Source organism: Mustela lutreola, chromosome 4 (assembly GCF_030435805.1).
Source record: "Mustela lutreola isolate mMusLut2 chromosome 4, mMusLut2.pri, whole genome shotgun sequence".
NCBI lineage: Eukaryota > Metazoa > Chordata > Mammalia > Carnivora > Mustelidae > Mustela > Mustela lutreola.
The window spans coordinates 133533461-133549587 of NC_081293.1; the positions used below are offsets into that span (position 1 = coordinate 133533461).

Here is a 16127-nt window from a genome sequence, read left to right on the forward strand (position 1 = left end):
TAAGGTTCAAACACATAAGCTAAGACAACATGTTGAGAGAGAAACTTTTCAGGGTTGGAGTAGTAAAGCTATGCTTTTACATAAAAACATAAGCAAAATGCCTACAGTTTCCATTCTCAGAGTAAATTAAGGAAGGTAAATCAAAAAGACAGACCCTCACTCCTTCTGGGTAGATCGTTAATCCTTCAGAAGACATCTTGGTGTGGAATTTTTGGAAAAGTGGGAACAGAATAAACCCAGGTACAGAGGCAGAATTGAAAGGATAAAGCCCAGAAGGGGTGTTAGATCTTTATATCTCATATATTTTCATCCCAGGATAATACCACGACCCACACATATGCTGGAGGAAGATATATATACATATGCCTATATGTATATATGTATTAATATGTATAATATATATGTATTAAATAAAATAGATATAATAATATATAGAGTTTTTCCTGTAGCATCAAATAGTACTATGTTTAATGAAAATCCTCAAACTGTAATTTTTACATGATTTGAAACCCAAATCACTGTTACTTTTCTCTAATAGTTTGTGATTATAAAAATAATCAACAATTAGAAGAGAAAAAACTAATAGTTTGTAAAAAAAATTATTCTGAAAGAAAGTAAAAGTTTTTAAAAGGTTAAAAAAGGTCATAAAAGTTTTTAAAAGGTTAAAATGTTCAATTTGGTTTTTAGTAATGTTTTACTTCAAAGTAAATAACAAGATATTGACTAAAACCTTAGGAATTAGAATGTTCTCTAGACTTTGAACCCCTGCGAAGTTACAGTGAAACTACTGAAATATTCTTAAAAACCAACGCCCTCCCCCCTTCTACAGTACCTAAGGGTTTATAAGTACTTTAAGGAAATCAGAGCACTAACGTTCATTGAATCGTTACTGTGTCCCAGGCAGGATGAATGTGTCTTATTGGTTCAGGCTTGTTGAAGCAGAAAGTGTTCGAAAAGGAAAGTGATTTGCCCAAGATCCCATAATGGAAGGGGCAGAGGAGAATCCAGGACATCAAATGCCAGTGCCAGGGTTCTTTGCTCCCCCTGCCCTGCCCCTACCCAACTGGAGTACCTAAGAGTTAGTGGCAGGACCTCCCAGGGTGTGTTTGCTCTCCTGTTCTACTCCCCATGCATTTTTGTCTCCCTGTGGCCTCAAATTGAGAATCCCCAGTCTGGGAAAGATTTACGGCCATGACCGGGCAGCTCCTTCCGTAACTGACACAATTTTCAGGGGAGATCCCTGGTCTGGTGATCTATCTTGAAGCGAGAATAAGAAGGGATTCTGTAGCCAAGCAGGGATCTTCATGAAAAATCCATCTGTGTATGCCATTGACTTGGCCATCACACCCGCGTGATGTGTCTCCTTCCTCCATCTATCAGATGGTGAACAAGGACATGTTTTCAACCTGCAGGCTGTGTGTCTAAAACTTACCTGGGTGGACTTTCAGTTAAAAGACTACACCCCAATATCAGGGGAGTCCTGGGGTTGGTGGGGTGGTAAGGACCTGGGCTGCAGCTCACCACAACCCAACTTACTGATAAGAAGCCCGGTGATCTCTGAAGAGTGCCAGTCCCAGTCCCAGGAGGGTGAGCAGCATCAGCTTCGCCATGGCTCAGACGGGAACAGAGGACTGGGCTGATAACCCAGACGGCGGGAGACTGGCCTGTGTGCCACCTGAGCCCAACTGGGGCCGCTCATGCTCAGCCTCCCCGCCCCTCCCCTCCCGTCCTGCAGCACCGAGGGCACTGGCTTGGGATCAGCGCCAGAGACCAGGAGCTGCGTGCTCTCCTGGGAGACTTTAAAGAGAGGAGATGGAGAGCAGCTGCCCAGACCTGGCAAGAGGCGGAGAGCATGCCTGTTGGTGGAAATGAAGAGCTGTGGGAAAAGAGAGCCGGGCTTTGATGAATGCTGACTTTGTGCCAACAAGGTTCTAATCCCTATGGCTCAGAGGGATTCAGTAATGTGATCGCCGTGACTCAGGCAGAAAGGCACGAAAGGAAGAAAGTGCTGTGATTAGAACCCCTAAGGTCTAAGTTCATTTTCACCGGGCTGCCACTGTGTGTCACCTTCAAACACCTGGATTTCAAGCATCTCCATCTCCAAGCAACGCTCCTGAGCTCGCAGCTCAGAAAGGACATCACTGTGACGTTCATTCATTCTGGGCACTCACAGGCACTTATTGACTACCAGCTGTGTGTGCTAGAGAACAGTAAAACACATCACTACCGCTGTGGGTGATGCAGGTATGCATTAAGGATATGCACATATTCTATGGAAAAGAATAAACCACAGAAGAAATGTAAGGAGGAGGACTGAGGTGCCATTTAAAGAACGGGAATCAGAAGTTTCACTGTTAAGGGGACACCTGAGCAAAGCCGGACAGGAGGTGCCTCTGTATACCTATGTCTCCCTTCTCTCCTGTTACCATGAAAGAAGTGTTTCCTGCTTCACTAAAGGTCATCCACCCCCTTTCTTCCCTTTTCAAGGATTTTGGCCTCCATTGCAACTTTCTCTCCTGCAACACCCATCTAGTCCTCTTTTCTGGAATAATGCAATCAGATACCAACATGCTGTAGGGTCATAGTTCTGAGGAAAATGCTCTTTGGCTCCACATTCTAACTCTTCCCTCTTCCTCTGCTCTTTATTTTTTAAAAACCTCTGAAAGATTTGCCAATGTCACTGTTTGCATTTTATCACCTCTTATAACAGATGAATGATGGCCACAAATTCTTTGATACTTCTACTGAGGAGTGGGCACAGGACCTTGCCCTCAAGTGGGTGCTGACCCTGTAAATGCCTTAATTCACAAAATTTAGTGGTGCTATTCAAGTTTGCAGGCACAGCCTTAGAGGCCAACAGCTTCCACCCCCTGTCACTTGGAACACTTGCCCTTAAACCTTGAACTTATATATAATAAATCTGATCACCCTATTGGAATGTTCAAGGAAAGGTTCTGAACACATGGAGAGGGAAAGTGACCAGACCTCTAGCCATCCCCTCCAAGGCAGAAGACTAGACACCAGACAAGTCCAACCACCAACTGAATACCATTGAGTCACCCTAGCTGACACCATGTGGAACAGAAGAATCAACCTACTGAGCCCTGCCCAAATTCCTTACTCATTGTTTATGAGCATCAGAAAATGATCCCTTGATTTAGCAACTAACTTTAGAGAATACCTCCATTCTCTCCTTAACCTATTCTAGTATAGCTTGTGTTCCTTTGACTCAACTGTAGAACTTACTCTTATTAAACCACCCATAATATCCATGTTATCAAATCTGGTGGTTACTTCTTCGCTGTAACCATATTCAACTTGTAACCACATTGACCACAGATCACAACTCCCTTTTCAAATACTTACCTGTTTTGGATTCCCCATCCTCTTCCAATTTTTTCCTTACCTTCCTCATATTTGCAGTGTCCTCATGTCACTGACCTCTAAATTATGAAACCCTAGGACTTGTTCTAAAATATTTTCTTTATACATTCTCTCTTGATGTGATTCTGTCAACTCCAGTGGATTTAGATACGATTGTTATGCTGGTGTTTCCAAAATATACCCATCTACCTCAAGCCTACTACTGTGGCTCTAATAAATCATCCTTGATCTTTTTAGCCAAAGTAGCACACCCCATCTCCAGCAACCTTTTGACGTTATCCCATTTCTTTCATTACTCATTGCTTTTGAAATCATTTTGTTAATTTCCTTATACATCTGTGGTCTATTGCCGTCCCATGGATGGAAGCTCCTTGAGTTTGGGGGTTTTGTCTTATTTCCCATGGTGACCTCAAAGAATGGAATGGAGCCTTGCAAAGAATGGTCGTTTATTAAACATTAATGACTGGTTGGTTGCTGAGCACTCACTTTGTGCTCACTAACTAATGCCTGGTTTATACCCTCACTAGAATGTCTAGTAGTCTCCTTAAAATGTGTCCAGAGCAGAACTCTTGATTCCCTACCCCAATATGCTATGTCCTCCAATCTCTCCACACTTCAGTAAATGGCAGATCTATCTTCCAGGTGCTCAAATCCAAAACCTAGACAGCTACATTCACCCATTTCTTTCTCTAATAACTACTTGCACCAAATATATTAATCAGTCCCCTAGACCTTCCTTCTGTATTGATTATCTATTGCTTCAGAACAAATGTGTCAAAATCTAACAGTTAAAAACAACAAACATTTATTATCTCATAACTTCTGGGGGTCAGTGATCTAGGTGTGGCACAACTGGGTATCTCTGGCTAAAGGTCTTTTGTGAATTGACAGCTGAGCTGCTAGCCAGAGTTGTTGTGATGGTTAATTTTAATGTGTTAACCTGACTGGGCTAAGGGATGCCCAGATAGCTGGTAAATTATTTCTGGGTGTGTCTGTGAGAGTGTTTCTGGAAGAGATTAACCTTTGAATAAAAAAACTGAGTAAAGACCATCAATCTTCATTAATGTGCATGGACATCATCTAATCCTGTGGGGGTCTGGATAGAACAAAAAGGTGGAGGAAGGACAAATTCTCTCTTTACTTGAACTGGGACATCCATCTTTTTCTGCCCTTGGATATCAAAGCTTCCAGTTCTTGATCCTTCAGAATCTGGAAATTAGGTCAGCGACCCCCTTATTTCTCAAGCCTTCAGACTGGGTTAAATTATACCACTGGATTTCCTGGCTCTCCAGCTTACAGATAGCATATTTTGGCATACCTCAGCTTTCATAATCATGTAGGCCAATTCCAATAGTAAATCTCCTTTTTATCTATATCTATCTATCTATCATCTATACTATTGATTCTGTTTTTCTGGACAACCCTGGCTGATATAGAGCTACCCTCATCTGAAGGTGCACTTGGGGGTTGGTAGAAGAGGTAAAATCAGCTTCCAAGATGACTCACATAGTTGATGGTAGTCTTTGGTCTCTTGCCTCATGAGACTTTCCACAGAGCTGTAGCATAATAAAGTAGCTGACATCCCACAAGGTGAGCAAACTAACAGGGCAAGACAGCATGCCCCCACAATGGAAGCCACAGTCTTTCCACAGAAGTGACACCTCTTTACTTCTCTCATATTCTCTTTGCTAGAGGCAAACAACTCCAGTCCCCATTCAAGGGGAGGAGAATTAAGCTCCACCTCTTGAGGGAAGGTATATCAAAGAATGTGTGACATATCTTTAAAACCACAACTTGCAAATAAATATTGAATCAACCCTCTTCTTTCCACTTCTACCACTCGCTGTCACTCTGATCCAGGCTCCCGTTGTCTCTAGGCTCAAACAAAACAAAACAACCCCAGAAAACCTCTTCACTCTTCTTCCCCTAACCCCCAATCCATTCTCCTCAGTGCAGCTAGAGTAAGCTTTTAAAAGTGTACATCAGATCATATCATTTCCCCATTTCTCATCTTACTTTCTTATCATGGCCTAAAAGGTCATACAAGGTCTGGCCTGAGCCTGTCATCTGACCTAATTTCTTATCATTCCCTTGGCATAATGTTCCAGCAACATTAGCCTTCCTATCCTTCTGTAAACCTGTCAGGCTTATTACACCTCATCATTTTTGCCTTTGTTATCCTTTGGCTAGAATGCTCTCCCCATCCTTACCTGCTTCCTGACTGCTCCTTGAATTTTTTTTTTTTTTCTGTCATTCAGATCTTGGCTGAGAGGCCATTATCAGCATTACTATCTATAACACCCTTTGCATTCTCTGCCCACTGTAAGTCACTAAGACATCAGTCACTGGTTAATGCCAGTGCGGAGTTACTGATTATTAGAATAGTGATATATCTCTGCTCTGGTTGGTGAATACTTCAGCCCCCCCCCCCAAGAAGTCTTCCTCAACATGGACCATTCCCCTTCCCCTAGAACCCTCCCTCTACCTCCACACACACACATAATTTGTCATGATCCAGCAACTAAGGGTTATTGCCTGCCAAGACACGGTTTCCAGGAGTCTTTTCCCACATGGTGCCCCAGTCAGTTGTGACTGAGAGTGTGCTGTAGAGGTCGTTAAGGACTCCATCATACTTGCCTTTGCATCACTCTTCACCCTATGGAACCAACTTGTTTATCTTTTTGTTCACTTGTGGGCAGCCTCACCAGCATGTAAACTGAGGAGGACATAGACCTTGACTAATTTGTCATCTGCCTTCTTTTCAACTCCTAAAACAGTTTCTGGCACAGTAGGTGCTCAAAACTTTGGAGAAGGAATGAAAGAATGAATAAATAAATGGCAGGGGATGGGGCATAAAGGAGGCAGGAGGGGCAGGGACTGGAGGGTGAGTTGGGGAGTAGACAAGAGATACCATGCCCCCCTCCTTTGACCCACTTGATTTATTAACTTACTGATTTATTTATTGAATAAATTGGGCAATATATGAATATCCTTTCCAACTTGTTCTACCCTGTGAGAACTTAGAGCTATCATTCTTAACTCTTTCTGAAGGGACTCAACTAACTTTGAGACTCTGCCGAATGCAGTAACCTCGCCCTTGGGTTCATGTATATACAAAACACTCATACCAGCTTTCAGCTGTCTCATAGGTCCATCCCTGAAACCCTTAGTGACCGAGGCTAGATATTAAGAATCCTTGTCTGAAAGAAAAGTGAAAACTCCTGGAATAATTAATGATCTCCAATCAGTTACTTTGAAAGTTCTACGGTCTATGGAAATGCTGCTCTGGGCTTTTGCACCTACCATTTTGTTTGAAACACTTTTTTCCCATAACATCTCTATTCCCCATTTGTGATATAACCAAATCCTACTTGATCCTTCAGGCACAAGTTTGGAATTTACTTTGGCTAGTCTTTCTTGATCCCTAATTCTTAAATACCCTTTTCATACATCCTTTGCACTGTGTGTCTTTATTATTCTTCCTTCTCTGTGTTATTAATATCTTATTACTTTTCTCTTTTTCTCATTAGACTATAAGCTCATATAATACTGCCTTGTTTATTGTTATAGCCCCAAAGCCTGGGGTAGCAGCAAACACAGGTGAGGTGCCCAATATATATTGAATTAACAAATGAATGAATGTTTGAAAAGTATTACAGGAGCCTCTGGAATACTTTAATATTTTACTAACTTTATTTTACTTTACTTTAATATTTTATTAACTTTAAAATGTCATCAGTGTTAAATAATTATTTTCTTTTAATTATTTTATTGCTTTAATTACTTTATTATTTTACATACCACTGGAAAGAAACTGTCAATTAGTTTACAATGCAATTAGCACATAATTGTTAATTTTAACAAATTGTAAAATGAAGATAGCTCTAAAGAACCATCAGTTATACACTAATTTTCTATTTTGAAGATGTTGAAATGTATAAAAAAGGCTGTATGTGGGTCCATGAAATATGAAAATTTCAAACTTATGGAAGGTTATGGGAGCTTTTAAAATTAGAATTCCTTTTTATTACCAGCAATTTATAACCCAACATTAAAAAAAAAAAACTGTAAAAAATTCAGTAAAAAATTCACCTTCGCTTTTATAATTCCTTTCCTTTCTTACCTTATTCCTCATGTACTAAGTATTTATTGGCACATGTTAAAACATTACTTCCTAAATATATTTGGTAAAAAACACATGTACTTATTCTTTTATTTTCCCACAAAAACCGGAATTCACAGAGTAGTCAATAATATCTCTCACTGCATTGGCTGAGAACCAGAGCCAAATTTATCAAGTTTTTTAAAAAAATTTTAACAACAACAACAACAAAAATGATTTATTTGTAACACAGCCCAGTCTTCACCACCTAATTTTGTGCAGGTACAAAAGGATTGATTTGGTGGGTGTGCTTGGTGTTCTTCCCTAGAGGCTGCTGAACCTTGCTGGCACTAACTACAATGAACTCAAGAGTTTGGAAGTGTGAAATTCTTATTTCCTTAGAACTCCAGTAACACCAATCTGCCTGCAGCAGCTTCCATTAAATATAGGTAAAAACATGAAACTGAAAGCCCTGGATTTTGAATACTAGATCCACCATCACTCTTGGCAATTCTCTAGTAGCAGAAATCACATCTGTAAAATGAAGAGCATTCCCATGGGTGTGTTGGAAGAAGTACGTGAGAAAGTATCTGCAAAACCTCTATGTAGATATAAAGCAACTGCAGTGCCAACAATGAAGTTCTATCAAGTGGGAAAAGGAACATTTTAAAAAGTGCTCTTGGATATGTGGCAAGATGGCGGAGGAGTAGCAGACTGAAACGACATCAGATCCCAGGCGTTCAGCTACATAGGTATCAAACCATTCTGAACACCTACAAACCCAAAGAAGATCAAAGAGAAATAGAGCAGCAATTCTAGAAACAGAAAATCGACCATTTTCTAAAGGAAGGATGTGCAGAGAAGTCAATCTAAAGTGATGGGAAGATAGACCATGGAGGGAGGGGCCGGCTCCCAGCAAGCTGCAAAACAGTGGAGTAGAAAATCAAAACCTTTAGAAGTCCACTTCATGGTGGGAGACATTGCTCCAGAGGCTAAGTGGGGTTGGAGCCCTCATGGGGACAGTGTGGTCTCAGGACCCACGGGATCACTGAAAGATTGGGGGTGTCTGAGTGTGGCAGAGCTGCCAGGTATCAGAGCAGGGAAACCAACTGCAGAGATGGCACCGAGTAGTGAGCTCTCAGCTTGGATTTACCTTAAACCATGATCCAAGGCACAATCAGACCACTGCTCTTCAAGCAGGGACCCCATAAGTGGCAGATGTGGGGAGGCTCACCTTCCTGCTCTGGGAGAAGCAGCACGGCAGGAATCTGCTGGGTTTAGAGACTCAAAATGGGGCTGTGAGCCAGAGATAGAAATACTCGGTCAGAGAAGCTGAAAGACAAGCAACTATTGCACCACGATGGGAGAATTTGAGAGATAAGTGATACCATAAGACAAAACAATATTAGAATAATTGGGATTCCAGAAGAAGAAGAAAGAGAGAGGGGGGCAGAGGTATATTGGAGTGAATTATAGTAGAGAATTTCCCTAACATGGCAAAGGGAACAAACATAAAAATCCAGTATGCACAGAGAACCTCCCTCAAAATCAAGAAGAATAGATCCACACCCTGTCATCTAACAGTATAACTTACAAGTCTTAGTAACAAAGAGAAAATCCTGAAAGCAGCTCGGGACAAGAAGCCTGTAATATATAATGGAAGAAATATTAGATTGACAGCAGACTTATCCACAGAGACCTGGCAGGCCAGAAAGAACTGGCATGATATATTCAGAGCACTAAATGAGAAAAATATGCAGCCAAGAATACTATATCCAGTTAAACTATCATTGAAAATAGAAGGAGAGAGAAAAATCTTCCAGGACAAACAAAAATTTAAAAAATTTGCAAACACCAAACCAGCCCTACTGTAAATATCGAAAGGGGTCCTCTAAGCAAAGAGAGAGCCTAAAAGTAGTAGACCAGAAAGGAACAGAGACAATATACAGTAACAGTCACTTTACAGGCAACACAATGGCACTAAATTCATATATTTCAGTAGTTACTCAATAGTTACATATCTTTCAATAGTTATCTATAGTAAATGGGTTAAATGCCCCAATCAAAAGATATAAGCTATCAGAATGGATAAAAAAAAATCAATATACTATCTACAAGAAACTCATTTTAGACCAAAGACACCTCCAGATTTAAAGTGAGGGGGTGGAAAACAATTTACCATGCTAATGGACATCAGAAGAAAGTTGGGGTGGCAATTCTTATACCAGATAAATTATGGTGGTATGGTTATGATATATTATGATATGGTGAGTGCTGTGAAGTGTGTAAGCCTGATGATTCACAAACCTGTACCCCTGGGGCAAATAATACAGTATATGTTAATAAAAATAAATTTTTAAAAAAGTCCTCTCACCTGCATAAACTCACAACAGCCTGGTTAATGGGATATGACCGACATTACTAACTACACGATATGCACAGTCTTCTAGTTAGGAAGTACAGGATTCCCAGATGTGGATGTCTAGCTTTGGTGATCCTAAATTTGTGTGCACCTAAGCACAGAGTGTCCAAGTATAGAAGGCAAAATCAGCAGAACCATATGACATTGCTGCAGTTATCTAAGCACACATTTCAAAAATGGAAAAACCTGAAGAAAGCAGAAAGACAGAAATAGTAGAGATAAGACCAGAAATCAATGAGATTTAAAAAAAAAAAACAAACCACCCAGATTTTAAGAAAGACTTATCCAGGGGTGCCTGAGTGGCTCAGTGGGTTAAAGCCTCTGCCTTTGGCTCAGGTCATGATCCCAGGGTCCTGGGATCAAGCCCCACATTGGGCTCTCTGCTCAGTAGGGAGCCTGCTTCCTCCTTTCTCTCTTTCTGCCTGCCTCTCCCCCTACTTGAGATCTCTGTCCATCAAATAAATAAATAAAATCTTAAAAAAAAAAAAAAAAGAAAGAAAAACTTATCCACTGTATGGAATATTATTCAGTCATAAAAAATAATGAAATCTGGATACATGCTGCAATATGGATGCATGTAGAGAATATACCAAGGGAAATAAGCCTGACACAAAAGGCCACCTAGTGTGTGAGTCCATTTATATGAAGCAGCCTGAAGAGGGAAACACACAGACAAAGCAGATTGGTAGTTAACACTGGCTGGGGGGAAAGGGTAAGGGGGAGTAACAGCTTAATGGGCATGGGTTTCCTTTTGGGGGGATGAAAATATTTGAACAGTTGATAGTGGTTATAGTTTCACAATATTGTGAACATATTAAATACCACTGAACTGTATGCTTTAAAATGGTTAAAATGGTGAATTTTATGTTATGTCAATTTTTTTTGATTTATTTATTTATTCATTGGACAGAGAGACCACAAGTAGACAGAGAGGCAGGCAGAGAGAGAGAGAGAGAAGCAGACTCCCTGCTGAGCAGAGAGCCCAATGTGGGGCTTGATAATAGCAAGTATCCTTGTCTCTTTCTTAATCATCAGGGAAAGCTTTCAATTTCTCATCCCCCCATCATCAGGTTTTAATATCAAGGTTATGTAGGCTTGATGAAAGAGTTGAGAAAGGGTTTTTTTTAATTCTGTGGAAGAATTTATGTAAAAATTGGTATTTTTTTCTTCCTTAAATGTTTAGAAGTTTTTCATTCATGAAGCTATTCAAGACTGAAGGCTTTAAATTATGGATTCAATTTCTTTAATAAATATAAAAATATTGAGATTTTCTGTTTCTTGGGTATTTTTGGTAAGTTTAAGAATTCATTCTTTTCATTTTAATTTGTAAATATAGTGGAATAAAGTAGTTCAAAATATGCTTTTTAATTTTTCAAATAGCTTTAGGACTTGCAGTAGTATTCTGTTCTTCATTCCCTATACTTAGAATTTTTAATCTCTCTCTCCTTGTGGGTCTTACTAGATGTTTATACATTTTATTGGTATTTTCAGTAAACATATTTTGAATGATTTGTCTTCTCTATTTAATTTTTTTAAAGATTTTACTTATTTATTTGACAAAGACAGGGAGAGAGCATAAGCAGGGGGAACAATAGAGGGAGAGGGAGAAACAGGTTCCCTGCTGAGCAGGGACCCCCCCCCCCCAATGCAGGGCTCAATCCCAGGACCCTGGGATCATGACCTGAGCCAATGGCAGATACTTAACTGAGTTATCCAGGAACCCCTCTATTTAACTTTTTGTTGTAAAATTGACATAACAGGGGCGCCTGGGTGGCTCAGTGGGTTAAGCCACTGCCTTCGGCTCAGGTCATGATCTCGGGGTCCTGGGATCGAGCCCCACGTCTGGCTGTCTGCTCAGCAGGGAACCTGCTTTCCTTCCTCTCTCTCTGCCTGCTTGTGATCTTTGTCAAATAAATAATAAAAGTTAAAAAAATTAAAACAAACAAACAAAAAACCTGATGATGTATTACAAGAAAGGAAAATTAAAATTACAGCCAATATTTACCATGAATATGAACATCAGTACCATAAACAAAGGATTAACCGATTGAATCCACAATATATAAGCAGGTAATATATTGTGACCAAATGAAGAATATACTCAGTATCCAAGAGCTTTAAATGCATCATATACTTGATAGACTAAAAAAGAAAAATAAATTGATTATCTTAATAAATGCAGAGAAATATTAAAGGGTCCTAATAAATTAAAAATGGAATGAAAATGTTCTAATCAGACAAGGAACAGTAACTAAAAGGGAAAAGCTATAGCAAACATTGTATTTGTTGAGAAATTGAAAGCTTTCCCTGGTGATTAAGAAAGAGACAAGGATACTTGCTATTATCATCTATATGCAACATTAAACTAGAAGAAACAGATACATACAAACATAAATAAATAAATCCAAGATTGGAAAAGAAAATCAGGAGCATACTTTATTCATTATTAGAAGACTTAAATTTTATTCATTATTAGAAGAATTAAATTTTATTCATTCTTATTCATTATTAGAAGACTTAAATTTTAATAATGTTCATGGTCTCCATTCAATGCTGGCATTCAGTGCAATCCCCATCAAAACTGTAGTGAAGTTTTGTAGTAATTGACAAGCTGATTCTAAACTTAAACAGAAGTAGGAGTAAAGAAGAACTTTAGAAATTTTGAGGAAGAACAACTTTGGGGGATTTTACTACCTAAAATTAAGACTTACTCTAAGTCTACTATAATTAAAACAGTGTGATGTTGGTTCAATGATTGTCAATCTCGTGAAGCAGAATAAAGAGTCCAGATATAATCCCCCATGCGGATGGTCACCTTACTTATGACAAGGTGCCACTACAATCTGTGGGGAAAGGATTTCTTTTCAATAAATAATTGAAATATACAATTGAATATATGTACCAATTGAATATACCTGTGGCTACAAATGAACCCTGATTTCTACTCACAGCATACACTAAAATATACGCCAAATAGGGGAGAAATTTAAATGGGGAAAGTTAGACAATAAATCTTTTATAAGATAAGAATGAAGCATATTTTGTAATCTGCTTAAACAGGAAACTTCTTAAATGGGAAACACAAAGCAATATCCACAAAAGAAAATATAGATATCTAAGTTATCTAAGATTTCATTAAAATTGCAAATTTTCTGTCCATCAAAGACATGATTGAGAAAGTGAAAAGACTCATCAAAAAATGAAAGAATATATTTTCAATACAGGTATCCACAAAGAACCCACAACTACAAATTAATAAGAAAAACAATGTCAACCAGATTTTAAATGGCCCAAATTTGAACATTCCCTGTACAAAAGAAGACTCCAAATGGCCAATAAGCCCAAGAAAATGTGTTTGATTTTCATTATCCACCTGAGGATTGCAAGTAAACATCACAATGAGATATGCCTACACATCTATTAAAATGGTTAATTTTTTTTTATAATTAAGGAAAATGACACTAGTAAGATTTGGGAAGGAAGTGGAGCAACTACAGCTCTAATGTTGTGAGTGGGAAGGTGCTTTGGTGCAGACACTTTGGAAAACTGCTTGTCAGTATCTACTAAAGCTGCACATACTGTGCACCCCATTAACCAGTGATTTCAGTTTTGCATAAATACCCAATAGGGGTGTTTACATTAAAGTACATCTTTAATGTGCATTAAATGAACAAGAAAATTCATTGCAGCTTGGTTCATCATATTTAAGAAATCTGTATACAACATAAATGTCTAGCAATAGTGGCATGGATAAATAACTTATGGTATATTCATCCAATGAAATACTGGCTTATTTATCACTCATGCACATGTCCATTGCAGGTTGGCAGCAGTTCTGTGTCCTGTCATCACCAATTCAGGATCCAGTCTGGCAGTGCAGACTGTATCTAGAGTACTACCAAATTGGGGGCAAAGAGAAAAGAGACACAGTGAAACACATACCAGCTTTTAAAATTTCTACCAGGAAGTGACCTCTATTCCTTCTATTGCCATTTTATTGGACACAAGAGGTCATATGTCCACTCTCGAGCACAAGAGCTCAGAGATTATCATCAGCCTGCTGAGGGTCATACACGAAGAAGAGAACCAGAGCAGCTGAGCAACAGTTATCCAGTTTACCATAGAGGTTGAGAAGGTGAGTATCTTCTCTTCTTGGGCAAAAGGGAATGATGTGGAACGTCCATGTCTGGTTCCTTAAAAGTAGAGATTGGGAGAAGATTTCAGAAGCACATGACTTGATGAGAGACTGTGTGTCAGGGAAAATCCTGAAAAGGAGTGAGGGCAATAAGAAAAAGATAGGGAAAGGACCAAAGTATTTAAATCTGTTAAGGTAGCACACATCTGACTTTATTATTTCCATTTATTATGTGTGTTGTCTTTCTCTGTGTGTGTGTGTGTGTGTGTGTGTGACTTTTAGCATTTATGATTGCTTTGAATGCTAGTGGGATTCTCTAGAATCCATTCATGCACAATTCATTTTCCCAAGATCTTGAGTTTACATTCTACGCAGACAGTCTTCATATTCATTGCAGAAGCCACTATTGTTTCTGTAGTAGAAATTACTAACATTTTGCATTAATACTCCACCTGTGCTTCCTTTAGGTTTTACTTCCTTAGGTTTTACTTCTTAATACAATCAATAATATTCTAGAGGTTTCTGTGATTCACAAGGGCTCCTGCGGTGGGCAAAGCCTAGAGCTCTAAGAGCACAAATTTTGTGGTTAAGTGTTCATTTCACTATTTCCCAAAGTCATCCCCGATGGTCTGAGCTTTTTCTACTTCTCTTCTAGAGAGTATCAGATTAATTGTCTTAAAGGTTTCCCATTACATTCTGTGCTCCAACTCAAGCACATTCCTCTTGGTTTTCCTCAATTGGATTACTTGCTCTCAAATATGCTAATTATGGTATTTTGCATCTCCAGTAAATTGCTTTCCCAAACAACCGCATTGTGTGGGAAAAATGAGTTTTGGCAAAAGGTACATGATTTGTTTTCTTGCTATTGACAAATTCCTCCCATATTGTGACAAACAATATGAACAAGTACATCAATAATAGCGAGTGTGCATTCTGGTTGTACTCATGGTGGGGACATTAAATCAGCACCGTCCATTTTTCAGCACCCTTTGGGTGCCATGTTTTAGAGCCCTTGCACATATTAGAACTGTGCAGGGAGATTTTATAAAATACCAGCCCCTGAACCTCAGTTGTGGGGGAAGGGGAGGAGGTGGTCAGTCTCATGTCTTCTAGTGTGCCTTTTTGTATGGCACAAGAAGAAACTAGAACCTATTATTTTCCCAAAAATCTTGAAGCCACAACACAGGATATAATTCTGTGTCTATAGATCGGAATGGCTTAAGTGAGATTAAAATTTGAAACCGATTGAGGAAAGAGTCTGTATTGCAAGCATCCGGTTTGCTGGTGTGGATCTTGGCTACAGATGTGGTTCTGAACCCTAGAGTGCTTGTGATTCCTGGGTCTCACCTGTTGTGGCTCCAACCATCTACCCTCTCACCAAAGATGAGTGAAGTCCCCTAGATCCTCTGTATCCTTGCCACACTGTCAACACTTGGCAATATGAGCCTTTTAATTTTTCACAATCTACTAGGTACAAAGCAATTTAAGTGCTGTTATTTTTTTTTAATATTTTATTTATTTTTAATATTTTATTTATTTACTTGAGAGCGAAAGAGTGAGAAAGAGAGCACAAACAGGGGGAAGGTCAGAGGGAGAAGCAGACCCCCACTGAGCAGGGAGCCCGATATGGGGCTCAATCTGGGAACTCCAGGATCATGACCTGAGGTGAAGGCAGCCACTTAAGCAACTGATCCACCCAGGCACCCCTAGAGTGCTGTTTTAAAAGACACTTCTCCAATTACTAAGGACTCTCAGTATCTTTTCATGTGCTTCATTTTTTCCCCTTTCTTCTGTAAATTGCTTCTTCACACCATTTGCCTCTGATTCTTTGGGGTTACTATCTCCACTTTTTTACTTCTAGAGTTCCTAATATACTGTACTTAATAATACCTTGTCAGTTTGACATTGCAAATATTTCTCATTCTGATATTTGTCCATTATCTTCGTCAATGGTGCCCTTCCCTGAATGGAAATTCTTCATTTTGATGACTCTAGTTCAACCAATTTTTTTGTCATAGGGTTTATATTTTTGAAAAACTTTTTTGGAAGTCCTTCCCTACCCTTGGGTCATAAAGATACTCTCC

The 16127-nt window shown here is 39.2% G+C and overlaps 1 protein-coding gene across 2 annotated transcripts in view; it reads right to left on the reverse strand.

Annotated features, from left to right (window-relative positions):
* Positions 1-1779, reverse strand: part of PON1 (paraoxonase 1) — a 30211-nt gene extending 28432 nt beyond the window's left edge. The window contains exon 1 of one of the 2 annotated variants that reach the window (XM_059171164.1): positions 1537-1779. In XM_059171164.1, the coding sequence (XP_059027147.1) occupies positions 1537-1610 (74 nt within the window). In that variant the 5' untranslated portion in view covers positions 1611-1779. The remainder of the gene's footprint in view (positions 1-1536) is intronic. The other variant, XM_059171165.1, reaches the window with a different exon arrangement.
* Positions 1780-16127: the final 14348 nt, after the last annotated feature.